This window comes from Chiloscyllium plagiosum, unplaced genomic scaffold (assembly GCF_037043375.1).
Source record: "Chiloscyllium plagiosum isolate Xiang-an unplaced genomic scaffold, Cpla_swu_hap1 HiC_scaffold_49, whole genome shotgun sequence".
In the NCBI taxonomy this organism is placed as follows: domain Eukaryota; kingdom Metazoa; phylum Chordata; class Chondrichthyes; order Orectolobiformes; family Hemiscylliidae; genus Chiloscyllium; species Chiloscyllium plagiosum.
In genome coordinates this window covers 13,219,991-13,243,717 of record NW_028270187.1, presented here as the reverse complement: position 1 = coordinate 13,243,717, position 23,727 = coordinate 13,219,991, and the positions used below count along the sequence as shown (strand labels likewise).

At 41.7% G+C, this 23,727-nt stretch overlaps 2 protein-coding genes and 1 long non-coding RNA gene across 4 annotated transcripts; all 3 read left to right on the top strand.

The window, feature by feature from the left end:
* The first annotated feature begins 3,192 nt into the window (after positions 1 to 3,192).
* LOC122544674 (uncharacterized) lies at positions 3,193 to 12,413 on the top strand. 2 transcript variants are annotated; one of them, XR_015755008.1, is made up of 5 exons: positions 3,193 to 3,323; positions 3,961 to 4,068; positions 9,861 to 9,942; positions 11,052 to 11,394; positions 11,545 to 12,413. It is a non-coding gene; the product is annotated as an uncharacterized LOC122544674 (long non-coding RNA). The 2 variants fall into 2 exon arrangements; XR_015755007.1 differs by lacking the exon at positions 11,545 to 12,413 and having other exon boundaries at positions 11,052 to 11,500.
* Positions 12,414 to 14,351: 1,938 nt separating this feature from the next.
* LOC122545991 (histone H2B-like) lies at positions 14,352 to 15,863 on the top strand. The gene has a single exon (XM_043684840.2). It carries the CDS (start codon positions 14,422 to 14,424, stop codon positions 14,872 to 14,874), a length of 453 nt encoding a protein of 150 aa, XP_043540775.2. The 5' UTR covers positions 14,352 to 14,421; the 3' UTR covers positions 14,875 to 15,863.
* A 100-nt stretch (positions 15,864 to 15,963) lies between these two features.
* Positions 15,964 to 16,640, top strand: LOC148135606 (histone H2A-like). The gene has a single exon (XM_087984863.1). The coding sequence runs from the start codon at positions 15,964 to 15,966 to the stop codon at positions 16,402 to 16,404; it is 441 nt and encodes a 146-aa protein (XP_087840989.1). The 3' UTR covers positions 16,405 to 16,640.
* Positions 16,641 to 23,727: the final 7,087 nt, after the last annotated feature.

Here is a 23,727-nt window from a genome sequence, read left to right as displayed (position 1 = left end):
ATCGGGAGAGGCTGAATACGCTGGGGCTTTTTTCCCTGGAGCATCGGAATCTGAGGGGTGATTTTTACAGATGCTTATAAAATCATGAGGGGCATCGATAGGATGAAAAGCCAAGGTATTTTTCCTTGGGTGGAGGAGAATAGAGGGCATAGGTTTAAGGTGAGAGGGCAAAGATTTTAAAAATAACCTGAGGAACAACCTTTTCATGCAGAGGGTGATGTGCATATGGAATGAGTGATGAACGTGGAAACAATTACAACATTTAAAAGGAGCCTGAATGGGTAAATGAACAGGAAGGATTTAAAGGGATATGTGCCAAATTTAGACCAGGTATATTCCTGTCAAGGTGAAAGGAAAGGCTGGTAGGTATAGGTAATATTGGATGACTAAAGAAATTGAAGGCTTGGTTAAGAAAAAGAAGGAAGCATATGTAAGGTATAGACAGGTTAAATTGAGTGAATACTTAGAAGAGTATAAAGGAAGTAGGAGTATACTTAAGAGGGAAATCAGGAGGGCAAAATGGGGACGTGAAATAGCTTTGGCAAATAGAATTAAGGAGAATCCAAAGGGTTTTTACAAATACATTAAGGACAAAAGGGTAACTAGGGAGAGAATTGGGCACCTCAAAGATCAGCAAGGCGGAGAAAGTGGGGGAGATACAAGATGAGTATTTTGCATCAGTATGTACTGTGGAAAAGAATATGGAAGATATAGACTGTAGGGAAATAGATGGTGACATCTTACAAAATGTCCATATGACAGAGGAGGAAGTGCTGGATGTCTTGAAACGTAAAGGTGGATAAATCCCCAGGACCTGATCATGTGTACCGAAGCACTCTGTGGGAATCTAGAGAAGTGATTGCTGGGTCTCTTGCTGAGATATTTGTATCATTGATAGTCACAGGTGAGGTGCTGGAAGACTGGAGGTTGGCAAACGTGGTGCTACTGTTTAAGAAGGGTGGTAAGGACAAGCAGGGGAACTATAGACCAGTGAGCCTGATGCCGGTGGTGGGCAAGTTGTTGGAGGGAATCCTGACGGATAGGATGTACATGTATTTGGAAAGGCAAGGGCTGATTAGGGATAGTCAACATGGCTTTGTGCGTGGGAAATCACGTCTCACAAACTTGATTGAACTTTTTGAAGAAGTAACAAAGAGGATTGATGAGGACAGAGCAGTAGATGTGATCTTTATGGACTTCAGTCAGGCATTCAACAAGGTTCCCCATGGGGGACTGGTTAGCAATGGAATGCAGGGAGAACTAGCCATTTGGATACAGTCCTGGCTCAAAGGTGGAAGACATAGGTTTCTGGTGGAGGGTTGTTTTCCAGACTGGAGGCCTGTGACTACTGGAGTGCCATAAGGATCAGTGCTAGGTCCACGACTTTTCATCATTTATATAATGGAAATGAAGGTGGACAGCGAAGAGGGTTACCTCAAATTACAACAAGATCTTGACCAGATGGACCAATGGGCTGAGAAGTGGCAGATGGAGTTTAATTCAGATAAATGCGAGCTGTTGCATTTTGGGAAAGCAAATCTTAGCAGGACTTATACACTTAACGGTAAGGTCCTAGGGAGTGTTGTTGAACAAAGAGACCTTGGAATGCACGTTCATAGCTCCTTGAAAGTAGAGTCACAGATGGGTAGGATAATGAAGAAGGCGTTTGGTATGCTTTCTTTTATTGTTCAGAGTATTGAGAACAAGAGTTGGGAGGACATTGGTTAGGCCCCTGTTGGAATATTGCATGCAATTCTGGTCTCCTTCCTATCGGAAAGATGTTGTGAAACTTGAAAGGGTTCAGAAAATATTTACAAGGATGTTGCCAGGGTTGGAGGATTTGAGCTATAGGGAGAGGCTGAACAGACTGGGGCTGTTTTCCCTGGAGCGTCGGAGGCTGAGTGGTGACCTTATAGAGGTTTACAAAATTATGAGGGGCATGGATAGGGTAAATAGGCTAAGTCTTTTCCCTTGGGTCAGGGAGTCCAGATCAAGAGGGGTTTAGGGTGAGAGGACAAAGATATAAAAGAGACCTAAGGGGCAACGTTTTCACACAGAGGGTGGTGCGGGTATGTAATGAGCTGCCAGAGGAAGTGGTGGAGGCTGGTTCAATTGCAACACTTAAAAGGAATTTGGATGGGTATATGAATAGGAAGGTTTTGGAGGGATATAGGCTGGATGCTGGCAGGTGGGACTAGATTGGGTTGGGATATCTGGTCGACATGGACGGGTTGGACCGAAGGGTCTGTTTCCATGCTATATATCTCTATCATTCCATGCCAGCCAATGAGATTTGATTAGTTTAGGGTATCTGGTCAGTGTGCACTAGTTGGATCAAAGGTTGTATGTGTCTACAACCTGAAAGTTACAGGTTTGTAACTAGACTTTCATATATACACTGCAAAAGCTTGACAGGTGGCATATGATAAATGCAATTACATAGTCAGAAACCAAACACTGACAGATACAAATTATTAACTGCACCCTGAGATACACAGAGCAAAAGCTGGCATGCATATACTCATACAGACAGAAAAGCCGTTCAGGCATCGTGTCTGCACCCACAATATCTACCACTGAATGTTTGCTAATTTCCTGCACTTGTCCCATATCCTTAAATGGTATGACATTTCAAGTGCTCATCCAAATACTTTTACAAGGTTCAGCTTTCCTGGTTTCACTGCCTTCCCAGGCAGTATCTTCCAGATTTCCACCACTTGCTGAGCGAAAGAGACTTTCCCTCAATATATTTACCCCCATCCTACATCATAGTGAGAATCCTTATTTTTTACCATATTCTAACCCAATCACCACTTGTGATTGATCGCTCAAACAAGGGAAACAGCTTCTCGACATTCACCCTCTCCATACGCCTCATAATCTTTCACACCACAATCATGTGCCACCTCAGACATCTCGGCTCGAAAAAAGAACAATCCAAGCTCATTTAGTCTCTCGTTTTTTTGGAAGTAATATTTGTGCTTTGATCCTAATCCCTGATACTGAGTCTGAGTTTAGCACTGCTGCTGTCACTGTCGGTTTATTGTAAATGATTTGTTCTGGCTACCTGAAATAGCGCATGCGCGGTGCTGCCCCTTTCCCAAAGCTGATTGGTCCTGCCCAGAGGAGCGCATGCGTGAGTCCCTCCCCCAGCGCTGCCATTGAGGAGCGTTGACTCAGTGAGTGCAAGAGGTTTGTTTGAAACAGACCGCAATGGAGAGATCAGCGCCCAGGGAAGCGAGGGAACAGCAGGCTCCTTCCAGCAGCACATCGGGATGGGAGCCTGGGACACAGGGGGTCTCCGAGACCGGGATTGATTCGGGGTGAGTTCAGGGAGAACCGGGGGCTGTATGTAAGAGGCCGAGCGGAGCAGGAACTGGGCCCGGAACTTGGAGTGAGCGGGCTGGGGGGAAGAGAGAGGCCTTTCTCGGGCTGTGTGTGGGCCTGCTGAGGGAGGCAGAGCGGGAAGAAGCTGCTGTGGGACATTCTTGGGGTTTGTAATCCCCTAAACACTGATGGGAATTCTGCTTAACTTCTGTTTCACGCTGTTTATTGATATGGGGCGCTGAATAATGGAAGCACAGACCATAATTTTGGAAATCGTATAAAGGACACGTATTAGAGTGAACAGATTTGAAGTTTCGAGTAAAACAATAGACATAGCGTCACTTGTTCTTTCCTTCAACATTTAGTGTATTGGCAGCTTACTATTGATATTTGTCAGCATTGCAGCTGCATCAAGAATTCTCATTCATGGATGTGTGCAGACGTTAGTTCTGGATCTCACCCAATTGTTGCAAAGATGCAAATAAAAGGTGACCAGGAGCCACTCGGGGAAAGAGTGGAATTGAAACCTGGTTCTGTTTGAATTGCGAGGTTTAAAAATATCCTAATGATTATTAACTGACTATCACACTGATCAGTTTAATCTTGCCTAACTTGGCTTATGTTGATTTACAGCTGAAAAATCTTCCGTCTTCCTCCAAACAAGTATTTGAATGATGAAGACAATGTCATATTTCCTCAGTACAAAGCCAAGTTTGACCAGCTGCTTCAAACAAACAGCAGGTATGTTACCACTGTCAAAGCTGAAAGCACAGATACGGAACTGATTGGATCAGACTTAGTTTGAGCTCAATTTCCAGAGATATATCCAAACAAGCAAACAGTCAGATACAATTGCGGAAAGACAAGTTTCTTTTTTCTCTGCATTCTCCATAGACATCTTCCCAGTTTCAATTGATATGATTCATAGGCCACAACCATTCACAGTATTTTTGAAGCTGACTGGTTGTCTGATGTAGGCAATTGGTGTACTAAATCAAGTTTACATTTTAAATGGGAATTTTAAATGTCACAAATTGGACAAACAATGAAATTATGTAAAAGCATGATGTCAACAACCATATGTGACAAGTAGTGAATAATTACTGAGCACACACACACATACACAAAGGTACTGACTGATCCAGATTGAACCATCATATCAACACCCAAGATACAGAGACTAACAGCGATGTACACACATTAACACTGGAGGAAACAGAAATGAATATTTACGAAATGCTTACACAAAAACAAGCAACTAAATCCCATTCAGCCAGCATTCCATTTCACTAAGTGTGTCATGGCAGCAGAGGAGCTGCCAACCCCACCTTGATCTCAACATATTCACCTTGCATGGATAGAAATTACATTTTCACACTGCCCAGTATTCATTTTTTAATTTAAAAATGTGTAACTTGGTCTCCAAATTCACTTTAATCTTCTACAAAGAATCCCAAATTCCCCACCCTATGAAATATCACAAACAAGCAAGAAAATCAAATGTCATATCGTCAATTTAACAATATAATCAAGTAATCACCCTTTAATTCAACAAAGAAATTAATTTGTAAATTCTCCTTTTTTTGAAAGTAGAGTTCAATAAATTTGCCTGAATGATTTAAATCTTCTCTGCTGCATGACAAAAATACAAGTGTTTTCGCTTTCCTCATTGCCACCATAGAGCACCAGGAGAGTACTGCTAATGGCTTGCACCATCACTCCACAGAGCAGGATTATGTAATACTCACAATAGAATAATGAAGTGAACTAGCCAATTCTCTTTCCTGTAGCAGAAACATTGTGGTCAATCGGCTACAATACAATTTATTTGTTTGTTCCCCTTTCATTTTGACACTACCAAAGGAATGTAACACCTATCCATTTCTCAACATTATTCACAAAAGTATGTAGCTATGCACTGAGGAAAAACTGATGACATCCTGAAGAACAGCCCATGGTATCATTCCTGCCAGTTTGAGTCTGCACTATAGGAGTTGGAAAACCCTTTAATTTCCCATTGCACAATCCATGACACAAATCAAATGCACTGAGCAAAAACTAACAGGTACATATTGATAAGTGCACTCACACATTCACGTAGCTGAAATTGACAGGCAAAGATTAATATCTAAATTCATAGTCAGAAAGCAGAAGCTGGCATGTATAGTTTGATGACTCTACTTATACATTTACAGAGCAGTTAGATTGGTAAGTATATTCTAATTTTCAAATTGCAGAAAAGTTCATGTACAGATTACTAACTGCACACGGTAACACATATAGGAGAAATCGATAAGGAGAAATTGAGGATGATATTTAAATATCGGAACTGGCAGGTACAAATTGTTAAGCACATTCACATATTCGTAACACAGAAGCTGATAGGATAAATGCACTCGCACATTCACATGGCAGACACTGAAAGTTACAGATTAATAACTGCACACTTAAATACACACAGCTGAAACTGCTAGGAACAAATTAGTAAATAAACCCTGACATTCACATTGTAGTTACTGTCAGGGAACGTTTGATAACAAATGTATCATATCCACAAAGCAGAAACTGACAGGAACAGATTAGCAATAACACTCAGTTTCATATTGCATAAAGCACAGCAGAATCTGACAAGTATAGATTGATAACAATACTCAGTTTGACAAACAAAGCCTGACAACTACACTCTCATATTCAACTCATATTCACATGGCAGAAACAGTTGCAGGTTGATATCTACTCACACCCATTCACATTACAGAAACTGACTGGGACAGATTGATGATGACACTCACACATTCATATGACAGAAACTAACAGAGGTTCAGCTCCATAACTAACATCACATATAGATGTTGGAGAAGCTGACTGCTAGAGACTGATAATTATACTCTCATTCACATTGCAGAAACTGAGATGGGTAACTGCACCCACATATTCACATAGAAACTGACAGGTACAGATTTATAACCACAGTCACAAATTCACATTGCAATAACTGACAGGGATAGATTGACCCTCCCTTTGAGATATTCTAAAAAAAAGTAAGCAAACAATATCATTTATTCAAATTACCAATACAGCTTCCTACAACATCAAGGGATATACTTGATCAGGTCTGAGAGTTTGATACACCTTTATTTATTTTTTAACATCTCTAACACCTGCACTTTTGGCATGTGCACTGACATCAAATATTTTTCAAGATATCAATATCCATTTCCCCAAGTTTCCTAGCTTCCACTCCTATGTCTCCAGGCATAGAACAGTAACTGTACTCCCATATTCATATTACAAAAAAATAGCAGATTCAGATTGATAAGTGCGTTCATACATTATCAAATCAGAAACTGATGGGGAGAGATTAATAACTAATCAATTTATATGTAATAATTCATCTAGCAGAAACTTTCAGATATAGTCTTTTAGTTAGAATTAGAATCCGTACAGTTTCAAAACAGGACATTCAGCCTGACCCTCTGAAGATTATCTCAACCAGAGCCATTCCCTTATCACTCTACATTTACCCCTGACTAATGCACCTAACCCACACATCCCTGAACACTATGGGCAGTTTAGCATGGCCAATTCACTTAACCTGTTCTTTGGACTGTGGGAGGAAACCGGGGCAGCCAGAGGAAACCCACACAGACACGGGGAGTATGTGCACTCCATGCAGACAGTCGCCCGAATCGAATCCAAGTCCCTGGCGCTGTGAGGCAACAGATCCAGCCACTGTGTCGCATAATGTGCCGCATTCTACAATAATATTCATACTGCAGAAACTGGCTGGTACAGATTGATTACAACACTTGTATATTCACAGAACAGAAACTGACAGTTACAGATTGATAACTACATTTTCATATTCACTTTGCAGAAAATGACAGGGATAATTTAATGAATATATTTGCATTTTTACAAGCAGAAACATTCAGGGATATATTAATAACAGCATTCATACATTCACATATCTGAAACTGACAGGTACAGATCAAAGATTTAACTTGCTTATTGATGTTGCAGAAACTGAGACACACAGATTGATACTTGCACTCATACATTCAGATAGCAGAAACTGGCCGGCACAGATGGATAACTAAACTCACTTGGAGGAAACTGACAAGAACTTTCCCACAGCATAACCGAACAGGTAAAAATTTATTACTACACTTCCAAGTTCACAGAGGGATAAATACATTGTCATGTACAGTTTGATAACAATACTCAATCATAACAGATCAGAATCTCACAGGTCCATATTGGGAACTACACTCTCTCATTCACCTTGTAGAAATTGACAGATGCAGACTGTTAACTACTCTGACACATTCACAGCACAAACTGACAGGAACAGGTGGACAACTCCCCTCATTCATTTATGAAGCAGAAACTAACAGGTACAGATGATAACCACCACTTACATATGCACAGAACAGAAAGTTACAGTTGTAAATTGATTACTGGACTGACACATTCACATTACAGAAACTGACATACATTTTGACAAAGGCATTCAAACGTTACCAAACCAGAAACTTGCAGCTACATGTTCATGTCAACACTCCCATAGACAGCAGAACCTCACAGGGGTAGGTTAAGAAATACACATACGCATTCACATAGTGGAAACTGACATGTCCATATTAATGACTATATTTGGATGTTCACAAAGCAAAGACAGATTGATTACTGCACCATATTCACAGAGCAGAATCTGACGGGTATATTTCCATACGTACATGTCTGAAACTGACAGGTTTACAAATTGATACCCTCATTCACATATTCACAACACAGATACTGACAAGGAATGATTGTTATATGCACTCACATATTCACCAAGCAGAAACTGATTGGTACAGATAGATAACTAAACTCACATGTTGAAATAACAGAAACTGAAAGGTACAGACTGATAGCAACACTCTCATTCTCATAACTCATACTGCCAGATATTGGTTGAGATGTACACTCTCATTCACATAGCAAAGACCGGCAAGTATAATTTAATTACTACCTCGGATTTATGGAGAAGACAATGACAGGGACAGATTGGAAATTACACTCTTCTAGTCACATATCAAATTGTACCTGTGACTTTTTGTTAACAACACTTCACTTTCACTTAACATAAACTCTCAGATACAGTTTGATAAGTACACTCAATTTCACGCAAAATATGACAGGTAGAGATTGAAAACTGCACTCTCATATTGACTTGGCAGAAACAGATAGGCATAGATTCAAACCTGTGCTCACATATTCACATTGACGAAACTGACTGCTAAACTTCTGTATATGCAGAGAAAATTTTCTGACAAGTATAATTTGATAAAGACACTCAAATATTCATAGGGCAGAATGTATTGATCACAACACTGTCTCACCGAGCAGAAACTGACAGGGAAATATTGATAAATACACTCACATATTCACATTGCAGAGACTGACAGGAAGCATTGCTTCCGAATTTCTCATATTTACACAGTGGAATTGGTCAGGGATAGCCTGACATTTCGCACACATATTCAGCCAGAAAAACTGACAGGTATGGATTGGTAACTACATTTACAGATTCTGACAGGGACAGATTAAACTAAACTCTCAGAAAAACTCAAAGCAGAATCTGATAGGTACGGCATGATAAATTCATTTACACATTCACAAAGCCAAAAACTGACAGTTACTCATTGATAATTAAACACTCTGATTCAGAGAACAGAAACTAATGAGGAAAGATTGATCAATTTACTTTCACATTGCAAACACTGACGGCAATAGATTCATAAATACACCCTCAGACACAGAGCAGAAACTGTTAGGTACAGATTGATAACTGCATGCCTGTATGCATATAGCAGACATGGACAGATTGATAACTCCATTCAAATATTCATACAGGAAAAATTGACAGCTATATTTACATATCCATGAAACAGAGACTGGCAGGAACAAATTGAAAATTGAGATTGCAGAAATAGGCCGTGCTCTCAGCTGCAGGGTTATGGGCTGTTAGCAGGAACATGGGATTAAATGGCCATCTGGTGTGTTTGTGTTGGAATGGACAAGATAGGCTAAATGGCCCTCTTATGTGCAATGTCATTTCAATGGATCTATAGTTCTATATCAATCTGTCGCTGTGTGTCACTGCTATGTGAATACAGAAGTAATTTAAGTAAGGCTTAGAAGGACAGAATGTGAGAGTGTGGTTGTTATTCACAAAGTAGGAATTGACATGAATAGTTCAATAACTAAACTCATATTCACAGACCCACTTGCATTGGATAGTCCCATTCATGGAGCTGTACAGTTATTGGTTCGTTTCTGGACCTCAGTCAATTGGTATTGAATTAACAAAAAGAAAAATCACCAGACATGGAGCAAGAGTAGAATCAGACATGTTGTTCTGTTTGAATTCCTGGCTTTAAATACAAAATTCATGATTATTAACAGAATGTTGCGTTGATCAATTAAAGATGGGCAAACTTGGCTGATGGTGATTTACAGGAGATTTCACTTCTGTTTTCCTCCAGGTAAATACTTGAAGGATCAAGACAATGTAATATTCCCTCGGTACAGAGCCAAGTGTGACCAGCTGCTTCTAACAAACAGCAGGTATGTTACTGCTGTCAGAGCGAAGAACATTCTTTCCACTGTCGGAGTGAATTGAGTCAGCTACACATTGAGCTCAGTTTGAGAGAGATGTTCAAACAATTGAGAAGATATCAGTTTGTTTCTTTCTCACAGTTCACAATGCACATATGTCCAGTTTGAACAAATTCACCATTCACAGCTCATTGATATTTGCACAATTTTGAAACTGGAAAGTCTGAATTCTAGTCCAAAATATGCACTCATGAACTGAAACAGATCTGCCTGCAATCACCCTCATAACAAGTATCACATAACGAATCACACCCTCACAGAGAATATTAGTGGCTGCCAGAGAGATACATCCCTTTACCAAATAGAAACTGACAAGCATGCATTGATACCTTTGTTCACTCATTCATTTTGCAGAAACAATGTCATGGATAGATTCCTAACACTGAGATGTTCACATGACAGAAAGTGACACACACTCTCTTATTTTCATTGCACACACCAACAGGAATGGGTTGACAACTACACTTTCATATTCAGATATCAGAAAGTATCACGTACAGATGAATGACTGTGCTCAAATGTTCACCTATCAGAAAGTGGCATTACGGATCAATAACCAAACTCAAATGCTGTCAGGTAGAGACTGAAGGTGACACACTCATTCGCAGAGATAAAAGAAAAACTGATAGGTATGTTAGGATAGCTAAAATTACATTCAGATGTCGGAAACTGAGACGGACAGATAGGTAAGTACACTCACACTTTTACACAATAGTAACTGTCCTAGAAAGATTAATAAGTGCACTCCCATATTCACAATGCAGAAACTGACAGGTACAAGTTGATAACACTCCCATTTCACAGAACATGAACTGACAGGTACAGTTTGATAACTAAATTCACATTCACACAGCAGAAACTGAGAGCGTAGATTTATAACAATAGTCATACACTTGAATTGCAATAACTGACAGGGACACATTAATGACAACATTTACATGTTCATGTGAGAAGAATGGACAGGTACAGGTCGATAAATGAATTTTCATATCCACAATGCAGGAAATGAGAGATTGAGACTGTGGCTTTAACGGGTTTTTGTCTTTTTGTTCTTGAAGAGCAAATTTAAGGCAGAGCCACCGAGCCACGAGAGCAACAGTTTGAGGCCTATCGGGCATCTTTACAGAAAGCTGAAGACTCATCAACAGAAATACTTCATGTTTGAGAAGGACACCTTGAGTTTATTGTTTTTGGAGAAATTTAAGAACAAAAATTACAGACTGTTTAGATGAAGCTTACTGTCGCAGCCATTCAATTTGCAAATTACATACATGGCAGGGCGAGGGAACCTAATTGCCAAGGTGTTGTTGTGACTTTGATGAAAAAAGATGGAAGCGTTACATAGCAGGAAAAAGTGGGCTGTCGTAGTGAGTGTTTGCATGCTTAGAGTCAATGAAGTGTGTAAGTATTGTTTACTAATAATGTAAGGCTAAGGAATTTTTAAAAATTGGGCCATCTCTGTATATTGATTGGCTCTTTTTAAGAGGGGTGGAAGGTTTGATGATATTGTGGCTTGAAGATATTTATTTTGTTCTTTCTTTCTTGTTGAAGAGAGGCTTTATGGCAGAAGTATCAAGAAGTCTGCACTAGAGTAAACAGTTTAAGGCTCCTTTTAAAATTGGAACAACAGAAGCAGCCTGGATGGATGTGGTCAAGCTCTCACAGAATGACATTTTTAGTTTTGGCTTTCAGCAAAACTGTTGGTGTCTTGAAGACAGGAAAGATAGTTTTTTCCTCTCAGTTACAGCCAGAAGCTGCAGATTCTCTTTCTGCTACTGGAGTCAGATGTGAGACTATATACTTTATTGAATTTATCTTTTGCCAAGGATGTTTATGGGATATTACTGTATTGGAACAGTTAATTAGGAAGTGATACTGTATCCATTATTCTGTTAAGTATTCCAGTAGAGTTAAGTAATTCCAATTTCTTCTTTATTGCTTTGTATATTAACTACTATGGACAGGACAAAATGCACCTTTTAAAGCCACACAATCATTCTAACTGATAGCTGCCCTCATATTCACGTAACAGAAACAGACTGGTACAGATAGATAACTACACTGCCATATGCACACCAGAGAAACACTCAGGAATAGATTAAGCCAAATTTAGATATTCATAAAGCAGAAGCTGACAGGTACAGATTGATAACCAAACTCTCATATTCACAAACCAGAAAATGTCAGGGAAAGATTGATGACCATGTTTACAACACAGAACCTGACAAGGTGAGACTGATAAAAGCATTCACACAGACTCGTAGCAGAGACTGATAGGGATAGACTGTTCATTACACAGACATATTCACTGAGCAGACACTGATAGGTACTGATTGGTAATGCCAGTCAAACATTCACATAACAGAAATGAACATAAAGACATGGATAGCAAAACCCCCATTTACATAGCAGAAACTGTCAGGGACCAATTAGTAAATACATTCTCACATTCACAGAGCAAACACTGACAGGGACAGATTGATAACTACAATTACACATTCTCACAGCAGAGACCTAAAGGATAGACTGAGATACTCACAAAACAGAAGCTGACAGGTACATGTTGATAACCACATTGACATATTCCCAACAGAGAAATGGACAAGGTAATACTGATAAAAGCACTCCCACATTCACATAGCAGAGACTGATTTTGGGAGACTGAAAATTACGCAGACAAATTCATTGAGCAGAAAGAAACGGGTACAGATTGATAAAGCCAGTCAAACAGTCTCATACCAAAGACTGATAGGCACTGCAATAGTAAATACCCTTACACATTCTCACATCAGAGACATTCTGGGATTGTGATAATTACACTAATGTAATCACTGTGGAAGAACGGACAGGTACAGACTGATGACTACACTCACACATTCAAATGGCAGAAACTGACAGGGACAGATTGTGAGAGAGTAATAATCATTTACCTCCTGAAAGCTCACATGAACAGATCAAAAACCACGGTCCCGTTTTACACACCCTTAACCAACCTGAAATTCTGAACAACACTATCTCACAGTGTAAGCAGGGAATCACGGTGATAAAACAAGTTTTTTTAGATTAGATTAGATTACATTACAATGTGGAGACATGCCTTTCGGCCCAACAAGTCCACACTGACCCGCCGAAGCGCAACCCACCCATAGCCCTACATTTACCCCTTACCTAACACTAAGGGCAATTTAGCATGGCCAGGTGAATTGGCCATGCTAAATTGCCCGTAGTGTTAGGTAAGGGGTAAATGTAGGGGTATGGGTGGGTTGCGCTTCGGCGGGGCGGTGTGGACTTGTTGGTCCGAAGGGCCTGTTTCCACACTGTAAGTAATCTAATCTAATCTAATCTAATTCACCTGACCTGCACATCTTTGGACTGTGGGAGGAAACCGGAGCACCCGGAGTAAACCCACGCAGACACGGGGAGAATGTGCAAACTCCACACAGTCAGTCGCCTGAGGCGGGAATTGAACCCGGGTCTCTGGCGCTGTGAGGCAACAGTGCGAACCACTGTGCCGCCCAAACACGCGATTGTCACAATTAAAATTCACACAAGTATCATGTTCGAAATAATCCTGAAATAACAGTGACCAGTTCAGAGTGAGTACAAATGACTTGTGACCAAATAAAGTTCAGAGAAAATCCACATAGCAAAGTTCATAATGAAAAAAAATCTGCTAGAAACTGAAATGCACTAAATAATATCTATTCTAATGTAGTGCAAAGTAAGATTTCAGGAACTGAAATATTGGCAGGAGGCTGCTGACACTGATTGAGGAGCCGAACAGGGAGTAAAATTCATGTTGTCAGCAGAAAGCAAAAGGCACAGGTCACAGTACGTCAGTTCCCTTTAGTCATTGAGGTAATCAGAATAGAACTGGCAATGATACACAGGCTGGCAGCTATTCTGAGTAATGTATGAATACTTTGGCTGATACTCATTGGAGATTTGAAGAAGAATAGGGGAAAAGATAAGTGAAGGGAATTTACAGAGTAGATGATGGTAGAATGTCCTTTATCTTCAGAGAATGTAGAGCAAGAAACACAAGCAAAAAAGAACATTCCTTAACTCCCATTTTCCTCTAACACAATGTAATTGTCAAATAGTTTCATCATTTCCAGGAGTAAAACACACACCCTGTCAGATTGCAATGCATTTTCTCACTTGACAACAAATGTGATGCCATTTTAAAATGGAACAGAAAAGAAAACCATTATCAAAAGATACAGAATACATTACAATTAGAATCTCACATTTTAGAGTAAGGTCGGAATTTGATCCCTTAACAAAATTTCGGTTTGTGTTTCCGATGATATTGCAGATCTTCACAGATCCACATTGAGTCCCAAACTAACCAATCAGAGAGAAGCTACCGTGCCTACGACGTAGCCAATCAGGAACCAGGCTTTCCCCCATCCCTCATTAGCATTGATGACGCCGACAGTCTATAAAGAGCGAGCTCCGAGTCCGCTTTCCCTTATTCTGTGTCTGAGAGTGAGCGGCGCTATGGCTGAGGAAAAGAAGGGTCAAGTTGCCAAGAAGGGCGCGAAGAAAGCGGTGAAGAGGGCGCCAGCGAAGGGCGGCAAGAAGAGGAGGCGGTCCAGGAAAGAAAGTTACGCCATCTACATCTACAAAGTGATGAAACAGGTTCACCCCGACACCGGCATCTCCTCCAAGGCCATGAGCATCATGAACTCGTTCGTCAAAGATATTTTCGAGCGCATCGCGGGGGAGGCTTCCCGCCTGGCCCATTACAACAAGCGCAGCACCATCAGCTCCCGGGAGATCCAGACCGCCGTGCGGCTGCTGCTGCCCGGGGAGCTGGCCAAGCACGCCGTGTCGGAGGGCACAAAGGCGGTGACCAAGTACACCAGCTCCAAGTGAGGGACCGCATTGCACTGAAACAAACACATCCACAACCCAAAGGCTCTTTTAAGAGCCACCCACACCTTCCCCGAGACGGCTGAATCATTGTGTTTTTACAATTAATACGAGATTTGTGTTTTATAAACGTTCTGTCAAGTATTGATTGATCGCTGACCCGGTCCGCGCCTTATTCTCGGATACGTTCATGTATATCTTGTAGTCCGTGCCTGGGGAGAGAGATCATGTTAAACCTCGCTGTGTCATTTTTCAGCTGATTGTATGTATCCTTGTTACTCTGTTATGCGATCAGTTCTGGAGCTACAAACCCCGGTGGGGCATGAACCCTGAGTTTCATCCCCATCAAACCAAGTGTCCCCAGCGCCCACCGGCAAGCAAAAAAAAAGTTTCCCTCTGAGTCCGATTTTACTTTATTTATTTTTAATTTCCAAATCTCCGCACGGGTATTGTCCGGATGCAGAGCTCGGAAAATGCACCGAAATAAAACTAGAACAGCTGCAGAAGTGGCAGAGGGAATGTGGAGTTTTTAGCGATCTATGATCCTGTCCAGCAAGGAGGGCAACTTGACAATATTCTCGAACGATCGTGTTCACTATTAATGCGCTTACTCGGGAGGACGTAATCTCATGTTGTACCAGTATATCGGGGTGCTGTTGAAATGTGAAGTAAATGATTAGTTGCAGAGTGCAGGGTTTGGCGCCTCTTTTTGGGTCCGCTTATGTTTAACGTTTGGAAAATCCCAATTCATGATTAGAAATGGGCAGGTTCTAGTAGGCTAGGGAATGAGGTCGAGAGTTAATGTAAAGGGCCCACTTTTCATGTAGAAGTAAATTATCTTGAGTATTCGTGCATTCTTCTGTGTTTAAACTGCCTACTTTTCGGTACATATTGGCGGGCTTTTCAAATTGTAAAGAAAGCGGTTGATGATTTGGCGCCGGTACTTTCCGCCCTCCTCCCCGTGCCCTCTCCGGATTGGGGAATGAGGCAGATATCTGATTGGGAATTGAAACAACGTTAGGAGGGGCTGGACAATGGGACCAATCAGAAATCGCCGCCCCACCATTCCTCCCGAAGGTATAAGAGGCCGCAATGTGGGCGGAGTGCAGCATTCTCTGTGAAAGTGCTTGTGAGATTGTGGCCATGTCCGGAAGAGGAAAGGGCGGTGGGAAAGCTCGCGCCAAGGCGAAGTCTCGGTCGTCCCGGGCTGGCCTGCAGTTCCCGGTGGGCCGTGTTCACAGGCTCCTGAGAAAGGGTAACTATGCTGAGCGTGTGGGTGCCGGTGCGCCGGTCTATCTGGCTGCGGTGCTGGAGTATCTGACGGCTGAAATCCTGGAGCTGGCCGGCAACGCGGCCCGGGACAACAAGAAGACCCGCATCATCCCCAGGCACCTGCAGCTGGCCGTGCGCAACGACGAGGAGCTCAACAAGCTGCTGGGAGGGGTGACCATCGCTCAGGGCGGGGTGCTGCCTAATATCCAGGCCGTGCTGCTGCCCAAGAAAACTTCCGCTGCTGGATCTGCTAAAAAATGAAGAGACCATCCTTGAATCTGACAACCCAAAGGCTCTTTTAAGAGCCACTCACAGCATCTGTGAAAGGAGCTGAACACCCCGGTCTGTCGGATTGAATTACCTTCATTTAATTGGTATCGGTGTCAGTCCCTGCCTTATTCGATACTGTACTGTCATTGTGTAGGATCGAATATGAAACCTTTCCTCATGACCGTTTACCGTTTGAGCCGTATTGATACAACGCTATCTTAACAGTGCTCGGAGTACATAATTTATATTGCTTGTAGATGTCTGTGGTCTCGTCTCTTTAATTATCGTCCTATAAATCAGATCACATCACATTACAATGTGGAAACAGGCCCTTCAGCCCAACAAGTCCACACCGAACCGCAACCCACATTTTACCTCCATTTACCCCTTCACCTGGCACTACGGGCAATTTAGCAGGGCCAATCCACCTGACCTGCACATCTTTGGACTGTGGGAGGAACCCGGAGCACCCGGAGGAAACCCACGCACACACGGGGAGAACGTGCAAACTGCACACAGACAGTCGCTTGAGGCGGGAATTGAACTCTGGCGCTGTGAGGCAGCAGTGCTAACCACTGTGCCACCGTGCCGCCCACTAATGAATCACTCTGTCCCTGTACTACCCGCTCACAGACAGTTTCACGTTATCTTGAACTGCATTTAGGAAGAGCTGAATGACCCCAGTGCCGCGAATAAGTTTATAATGAGTGGTCGCTGACCCTGGTGTTTTATTCTCGGCTGAGTTCCTGTGTCGGGTCCTTTCCCTGGCCGGAGAGAGGGAGCAGAATTAAGGCAACAGTCATTTTTCAGCTGCTTCGAGTTGGTCAAGTTGCTATTTTATACTCGGCCAGTTCGGGAGCTACCCGCCCCTGTGGGGTATGACCCTGATTTTGATCTCTGGCAAACAGAAGTGAGTCCACATTCGAGTGGTGCTGGAAAAGCACAGCAGGTCAGGCAGCACCTGAGGAGCAGGAAAATCGACGTTTTGGGCAAAAGCCTTTTGCCCGAAACATCGATTTTCCTGCTTCTCGCATGCTGCATGAACTGCTGTACTTTTGAAGCACCACTCTGATCTCCAGCATTTGCAATACCCACCTCTGCCAAACAGAAGTGCCCTATCTTTGAATTCCACAGATAGATTCATTTTACAGTTAAATTTCCCATACACCGAGACTGTTGTTTAATTGCACAGTGCTCTGAATGAGACTTTCTGCTGTCGTTTCCAAGCTTTCAAAATGAACTGAGATCAAACCAGGACAGTTGCCTCACTCTTGCAAGGGTCAGTCAAATAGCACAGAAACCAATCCTTCTGTCCAACCAGTCCACACCCAATATAATCTCAAACTAGACAAGTCCCACTTGCCTGTCCTGCCTGTCCTTGGCACATAACCATCCAAAATCTTAACAATGATCTACATTGTGACTGTATCCATATGCATCACCCCCTTTTGAAATTAATTCCATACAATCCATACTGTTTTTAAAAACTTACTTTTAAAATCTTTTTCCTTTTACTTAAAAATATGTCTCATAGTTTTGCGATCTCTTACCATAAAAAAAAACCTACCGTTCCCTTTACCTTTAGCCCTCATGATTGTCAAAACTCTACCACCCATCAAGATCTTAGGCTCCAAAAAACAGAAGTCCCAGCCTATTCTTACAACGGAATCCCTCCATTCCCATCAATATCCTAGTAAAGTTTTTCTGAACCCTTTCCAGCTCAATAGTATACTTTTGATAACAGGGTGACCAGAACTTGATACGGTAATCCAGAAGAGGACTCATCAACATCCTATACAACTCCTGTACTCAAAGGTCTGAGCAATGAAGGCAAGCACGCTAGATGTTTTCTTCACCACATTGTCTACATGTGAAGCAAACTTCAAAAATATGCAGCTGGCCAACTAGGTCTCTCTGTTCAACAGCACTACCCAAGGCCCTACTCGTAATTGTATAAGTCCTACCTTTGTTTGTTTTGTAAATATACAATGCCTCAATAACTCCATCTGCCATTCCTCATGCCATTGACTGATTTAATCAAGATTTGTTTCTAATCTGAGATAGCCTTCGCTGTTCACTATACCATCAATTTTGATGACATCTGCAAAATTACTAACCATGCCTTCTGTATTTTCATCGAAATCATTTACATAAAAAACAAGCAAAAGTGGACCCAGCACCGATTGGGGTGGAACATCATTGGTAACTTGCATCCAGTCTAATAAGCAACTATCCACCTCCTGCTGTTATGCCAATTTTATATTCAGTTGGCACACTCAATCTGAATCCCATGTAATCTAACCTTGCTATTTAGTCTACCACGCAGAATCTTGTAAAAGGCTTTACAAAACTTCAAGTCAATAATGTTTACCACAGTGCCCTCAATCTTCTTGGATACTCCCACAACAATCTCAATCAACTTTGGGAAATATAATTTCCTTCTACAAAACAATCCTGACAATTCCTAATCATTCCTTGCCCTCTCCCACCACCCTTCCCCAAACCGTACATTTGAATCCTATCTTTCAGAATCACCTCCAACAATGTACCCACCACACAAGTCAGACTCACAGGTCTATACTTCCCAGGCTTCTCCTTACATCCCTTCTTGATATAATGGCGAAATATGACCTGATATCCAATGTCTGCAAGGGGCACCAGAATATCCTCCTTAACTTCCCACAATGTTCTGAGACACTAGATCAGATCTCTGAGATTATCCAACTTTGTTTTCAAAGACCTCCAGCATTTCCTTTTCTGTAATGTGAACTGTTTTTAGATGTACCCTCATTTGCCCTGGACAAACTAGATTATTCACAGCTATTAATGACAATGTACTAAGGGTAGACATTTGTCAGCCATTTTGGGTGAGCAGACATGGGCCATTTTTTGTTACCAGCAGATCCAGTTCACCCCTGCAATTCTGTTTGAATTTCAGAAGATGGGAGAGGCAGAAAATGAATTTTTACATCAGTATTTTTACTGGGAAGCAGGCAAACTCAGGAAAATGGGTATTGCTGTTTTGAAAACCGTTCACATTACAGAAAAGGTCTTTGAAAACAGGCCTAAACTTAACTAACCAGAACAGAAAGCATTCTTACAAATCTTATAGCAACTAGTTAAAATTAAATGTATTTGGTATTTTAAACACACATTTTAATTAGGACAATGGGAAATATAAGACGAATAACAGAATTTCATAAAGAAAGCACATGAGATACAATGAATAACAGAATTCAAACTGACTCACAGATCAAGCCAGCCTGAGAGGTGTGAAGGAGTCTAGCAATTAACTTTGGAATGTGAATGAAGAGTGATTATCGTGTCTGTTCAATGCCATGAGGTCATGGGAAGCTGAGGCCTGGTAAGGGACTGCCCGTCATTGATTCGGTATCTTATAGGATTGAGTTTACGAAGTATGAAGAAGGATCAGAGTGATCAAGTTGTATGTGATTGTTATCAGCAAATTTATAAAAATACTGCTTTATGTTATAAATTTAGAGTGTGTCATGATCTCCCTTTCAGGGCAGGTCTCTGGAGAGAATCCTTTTCCCCTGCTTCAAACTGGGTTTTGCACGAATAAATCTCCATTTGCCTGAGTTCTGCCTGCCTGCTGAGTTTGCATTCCCTTTCGGGGGGAAAAGGCTCCAACAACAACTACCTCTTTGATCTTTAAGGTGCCCTACTCTCTTTCTCTCCCTCATTGTTAACTTGCATTGAATGATCTTGTTGAATCTCGTTGAATTATGCTTAACCTTATCTGCCAAGACTATCTGGTATCCCCCTCTTTGATTTCCTAATCTCCCTCTCAAGAATGCCCTTACTATTTGCATAATGTTCAAGAGATGCATTTCACCCCAGCTGTCTATGTCTAATATATGATTTATTTGTACTTGCAAATAAAACATTGACTTTGCTGGTCCTCTGATGCTGTGCTTTTCCAGTTTCATTTTTATCAACTCTGACTGTCCTTACTAAAAACCTTACATTTATCCACCGTATAGGCAGCATTTTGGCACAGTGGTTAGCACTGCTGCCTCACAGCGCCAGAGACCTGGGTTCAATTCCTGCCTGAGGCGACTGACTGTGTGGAGATTGCACATTCTCCCCATGTCTGCGTGGGTTTCCTCCGGGTGCTCTGGTTTCCTCCCACAGTGCAAAAATGCACAGGTTTGGTGAATTGGCCATGCTAAATTGCCCGTAGTGTTAGGAGAAGGGGTAAATGTAGGGGAATGGGTCTGGGTGGGTTACGCTTTGGAGGGTCGGTGTGGACTTGTTGGGCCAAAGGGCTTGTTTCCACACTGTAAGTAATCTAATTAAGTTGCTTTTGCCCATTGACTTCTCCTCAACACAATCACAATGCATCTTCTTTCACACCTCACCATCCAACCCAGTTTTATTCATTTCTCAAGCTGGAAATATTACATTTAGTTTTCTCTTCTAAATCATTGTGACTATATTGTGAAGAGTAGGATTCTAATCATGATTCTTGCCATGATTCCTAGTCATAGCTTATCAACGAAAAAATTATCTATTTACTCCCTCTACGTGTTTTCTTTCAGCCAACCAGTTTTGTTTTAAAATCCATCTCAACACCATGTTCTTTATTTTGTTTTATGTGTTTTACTTTGTCAAAAGAAACATCTGAATGATGCCATCTGAATATTACCTCTACTCCAGCAGATTTGCCAAGCTGAGAACATAAAACATTATGACACAAGAACAGACATTTCAAATCCATGGTGACTTTGTTTGGTAGGAGAAAGTAAGGACTGCAGATGCTGGAGATCAGAGCTTAAAAATGTGTTGCTGGAAAAGCGCAGCAGGTCAGGCAGCATCAAAGGAGTAGGAGAATCGACGTTTCGGGCATAAGCTGAAGAAGGGCTTATGCCCAAAATGTCGATTCTCCTTCTCCTTTGAAGCTGCCTGACTTTGTTTGGTCCCAATCTTTTTTTTCACAGACACTCTGCAAGTATGTGTTTATTTTTCCTGCGGGCTGAGTGGCCAATAATTCCCAGATTATCTCTAACTTGCTTTTCAAATAGATTGGTTACATTAGCTAACCCACAATCTGTGGAAAACATTGCAACGCCCCTGGAATCTTGGAACATGGCTATTCACTATTTCTGTGACCACTATGTTAAGTACTCTGGGATGTGGATGACCAGGCCCTGCTGTTTCCCAGCTTCAATCCTATCCATTGTCCCAACACAATTTTCCAAACAATACTGATTTGTTTCAGTTTTTCGCTCTCACTGAACTCTGTGTTCCCCAACATTTCTGGTGCTTCATTTGTGTCGTCCTTTGTGATCAGAGAACAACAGTTATGTATTTGGGTGGATATCCACTTTTGCTCCCTATTATGGACTGCCTCTTATTGATCTTTGTGTTCACGAACCCATGTTTTTTTTCCAATTTCCTCTTTACACATTTATCAATACTTTAACAGTTAGTTTCTTTTTCAAAACATCTGCATGCTTATTCCAGTCCTCATTTTCTCTCTCTTAATCAATGCCCTTGATCTCATTGTTTGCTGAACTTTAAATTGTGGCAAAAGTGAGGACTGCAGATGGTGGAGATCAGAGTCAAGATTAGAGGGTTGCTGGAAAAGCACAGCAGGTCAGGCAGCATCCGAGGAGCCGGAAAATCAATGGTTTGGGCATTCCTTCATCAGGCATAAGGTTGGGAGCCTCCAGGATGGAGAGATAAAAGGGAGTTGGGTGTGTGTGTGTGTCCTGGGGAGAAAGTAGTTCAGAGTTTAATAGATGGATGGAGGTGGGGATGAAGGTGATAGGTCAGAGAGGAGGGTGGAGCGGATAGGTGTGAAGGAAAATTGGCAGGTCGGACAGGTCATGAGGATGCTGCTGAGCTGACAGGTTGGAACTGGTGTAAGGTGGAGGGAGGGGAAATGAGGAAACTGGTGAAGTTCACAAAGTTGATTTTAAGCATACTGCAAAATCTTTTGTAAGGATGCCTACCTTGAAGAAGTTCTCCCCCTCTCTCTATAAAGATCTCAGTGAGTCTCTCTCTCACTGCAACCCCTATATCATCTCCTCTGCCCTGAACTCTAAATTGTTCCCAGGCTTTATATTTGTCTGTTTATTTTCTAACCAATTTGTATGCCTAGTCTTGGGATCTCACAGAACCTGAAAGTTTTGTTAAGTTTACAAAAGTAATACAAAAATTGTGTAAATTGTAAAACTTTCCAAACTCAGGGCAAGCTCCATCTGAAAAGTTAAATGCAGTTGATGTAGGGAGACATCAGCTTGATAGAGGGCAAGTTTCTCTCTAAGCCACACACCATAATCACTTGGAAATATATCCCCTTTCCTTCACTGTCACTTGATCAAGACCTTGGAATTCCCTGTTCATGGCATTGTAGGCAGGACATGGACAACAGCTATTCCAGAAGGTGGCTCACCACTGCCTGCTCAAAGGGGAATAAATGCTAGGCTCAGCCAGCGACGTCCACGTCCCAGAGTGAATAAACAGAAACACCTGGGGTCTCTCGTTGTGGCATACAATACATCAGGAGAAAGTGAGGTCTGCAGATGCTGGAGATCAAAGTTGAAACTTTATTGCTGGAACAGCACAGCAGGTCAGGCAGCATCCAGGGAACAGGAGATTCCAGAAGGGCCTGTGCCCGAAACGTCGAATCTCCTGTTCCCTGGATGCTGCCTGACCTGCTGTGCTGTTCCAGCAATAAAGTTTCAACATACAATACATCACAAGGTCACTTTATGTCTTTCACTGTGTCTCACACCTGCACACACACACACCATGGGTGCTGGGGAAAAAATAAGCACTACCGCACTTAGGTGGTAGTGTGGGGGTTAATATATTAAAAAAATATAAAAAGAAAAAAAAACAGGAGACTCCAAAAAGAAAAGAAGAAAAAAAAATACATCACAAGGTTTCTGTCTGCAGCATACCTGACACTAACATCTGTTGTCCACTATACACTAAATCGAGGCCCAGAGACGTTACTGCACACCCCTGCTCCAGGTCTGATTTTTGCACACGCCTCCTGAACCAGAAACAGGGACTAACACTGTGATGCAAGACTCTCTCCAACAGTTACATTCTGCCTGAGTAAGAGTGTTCCACTTATTTCATTTGTGTTTCTATTTTCCAGTTATGTTACTTTCTTAAAGGAATTAATATTTGTGGATGAGGGTCAGCAGGATTACATACCACAGTTAAAATAAGATCAGACGTGATGTTATTGAATGGAGAAGCACAGGGGATGGGCCGAGTGGCCGCCAGCTTCTCCGCTCCCTGATCAGATTGTGAGCCGAAGGGAGGAGTTATTAA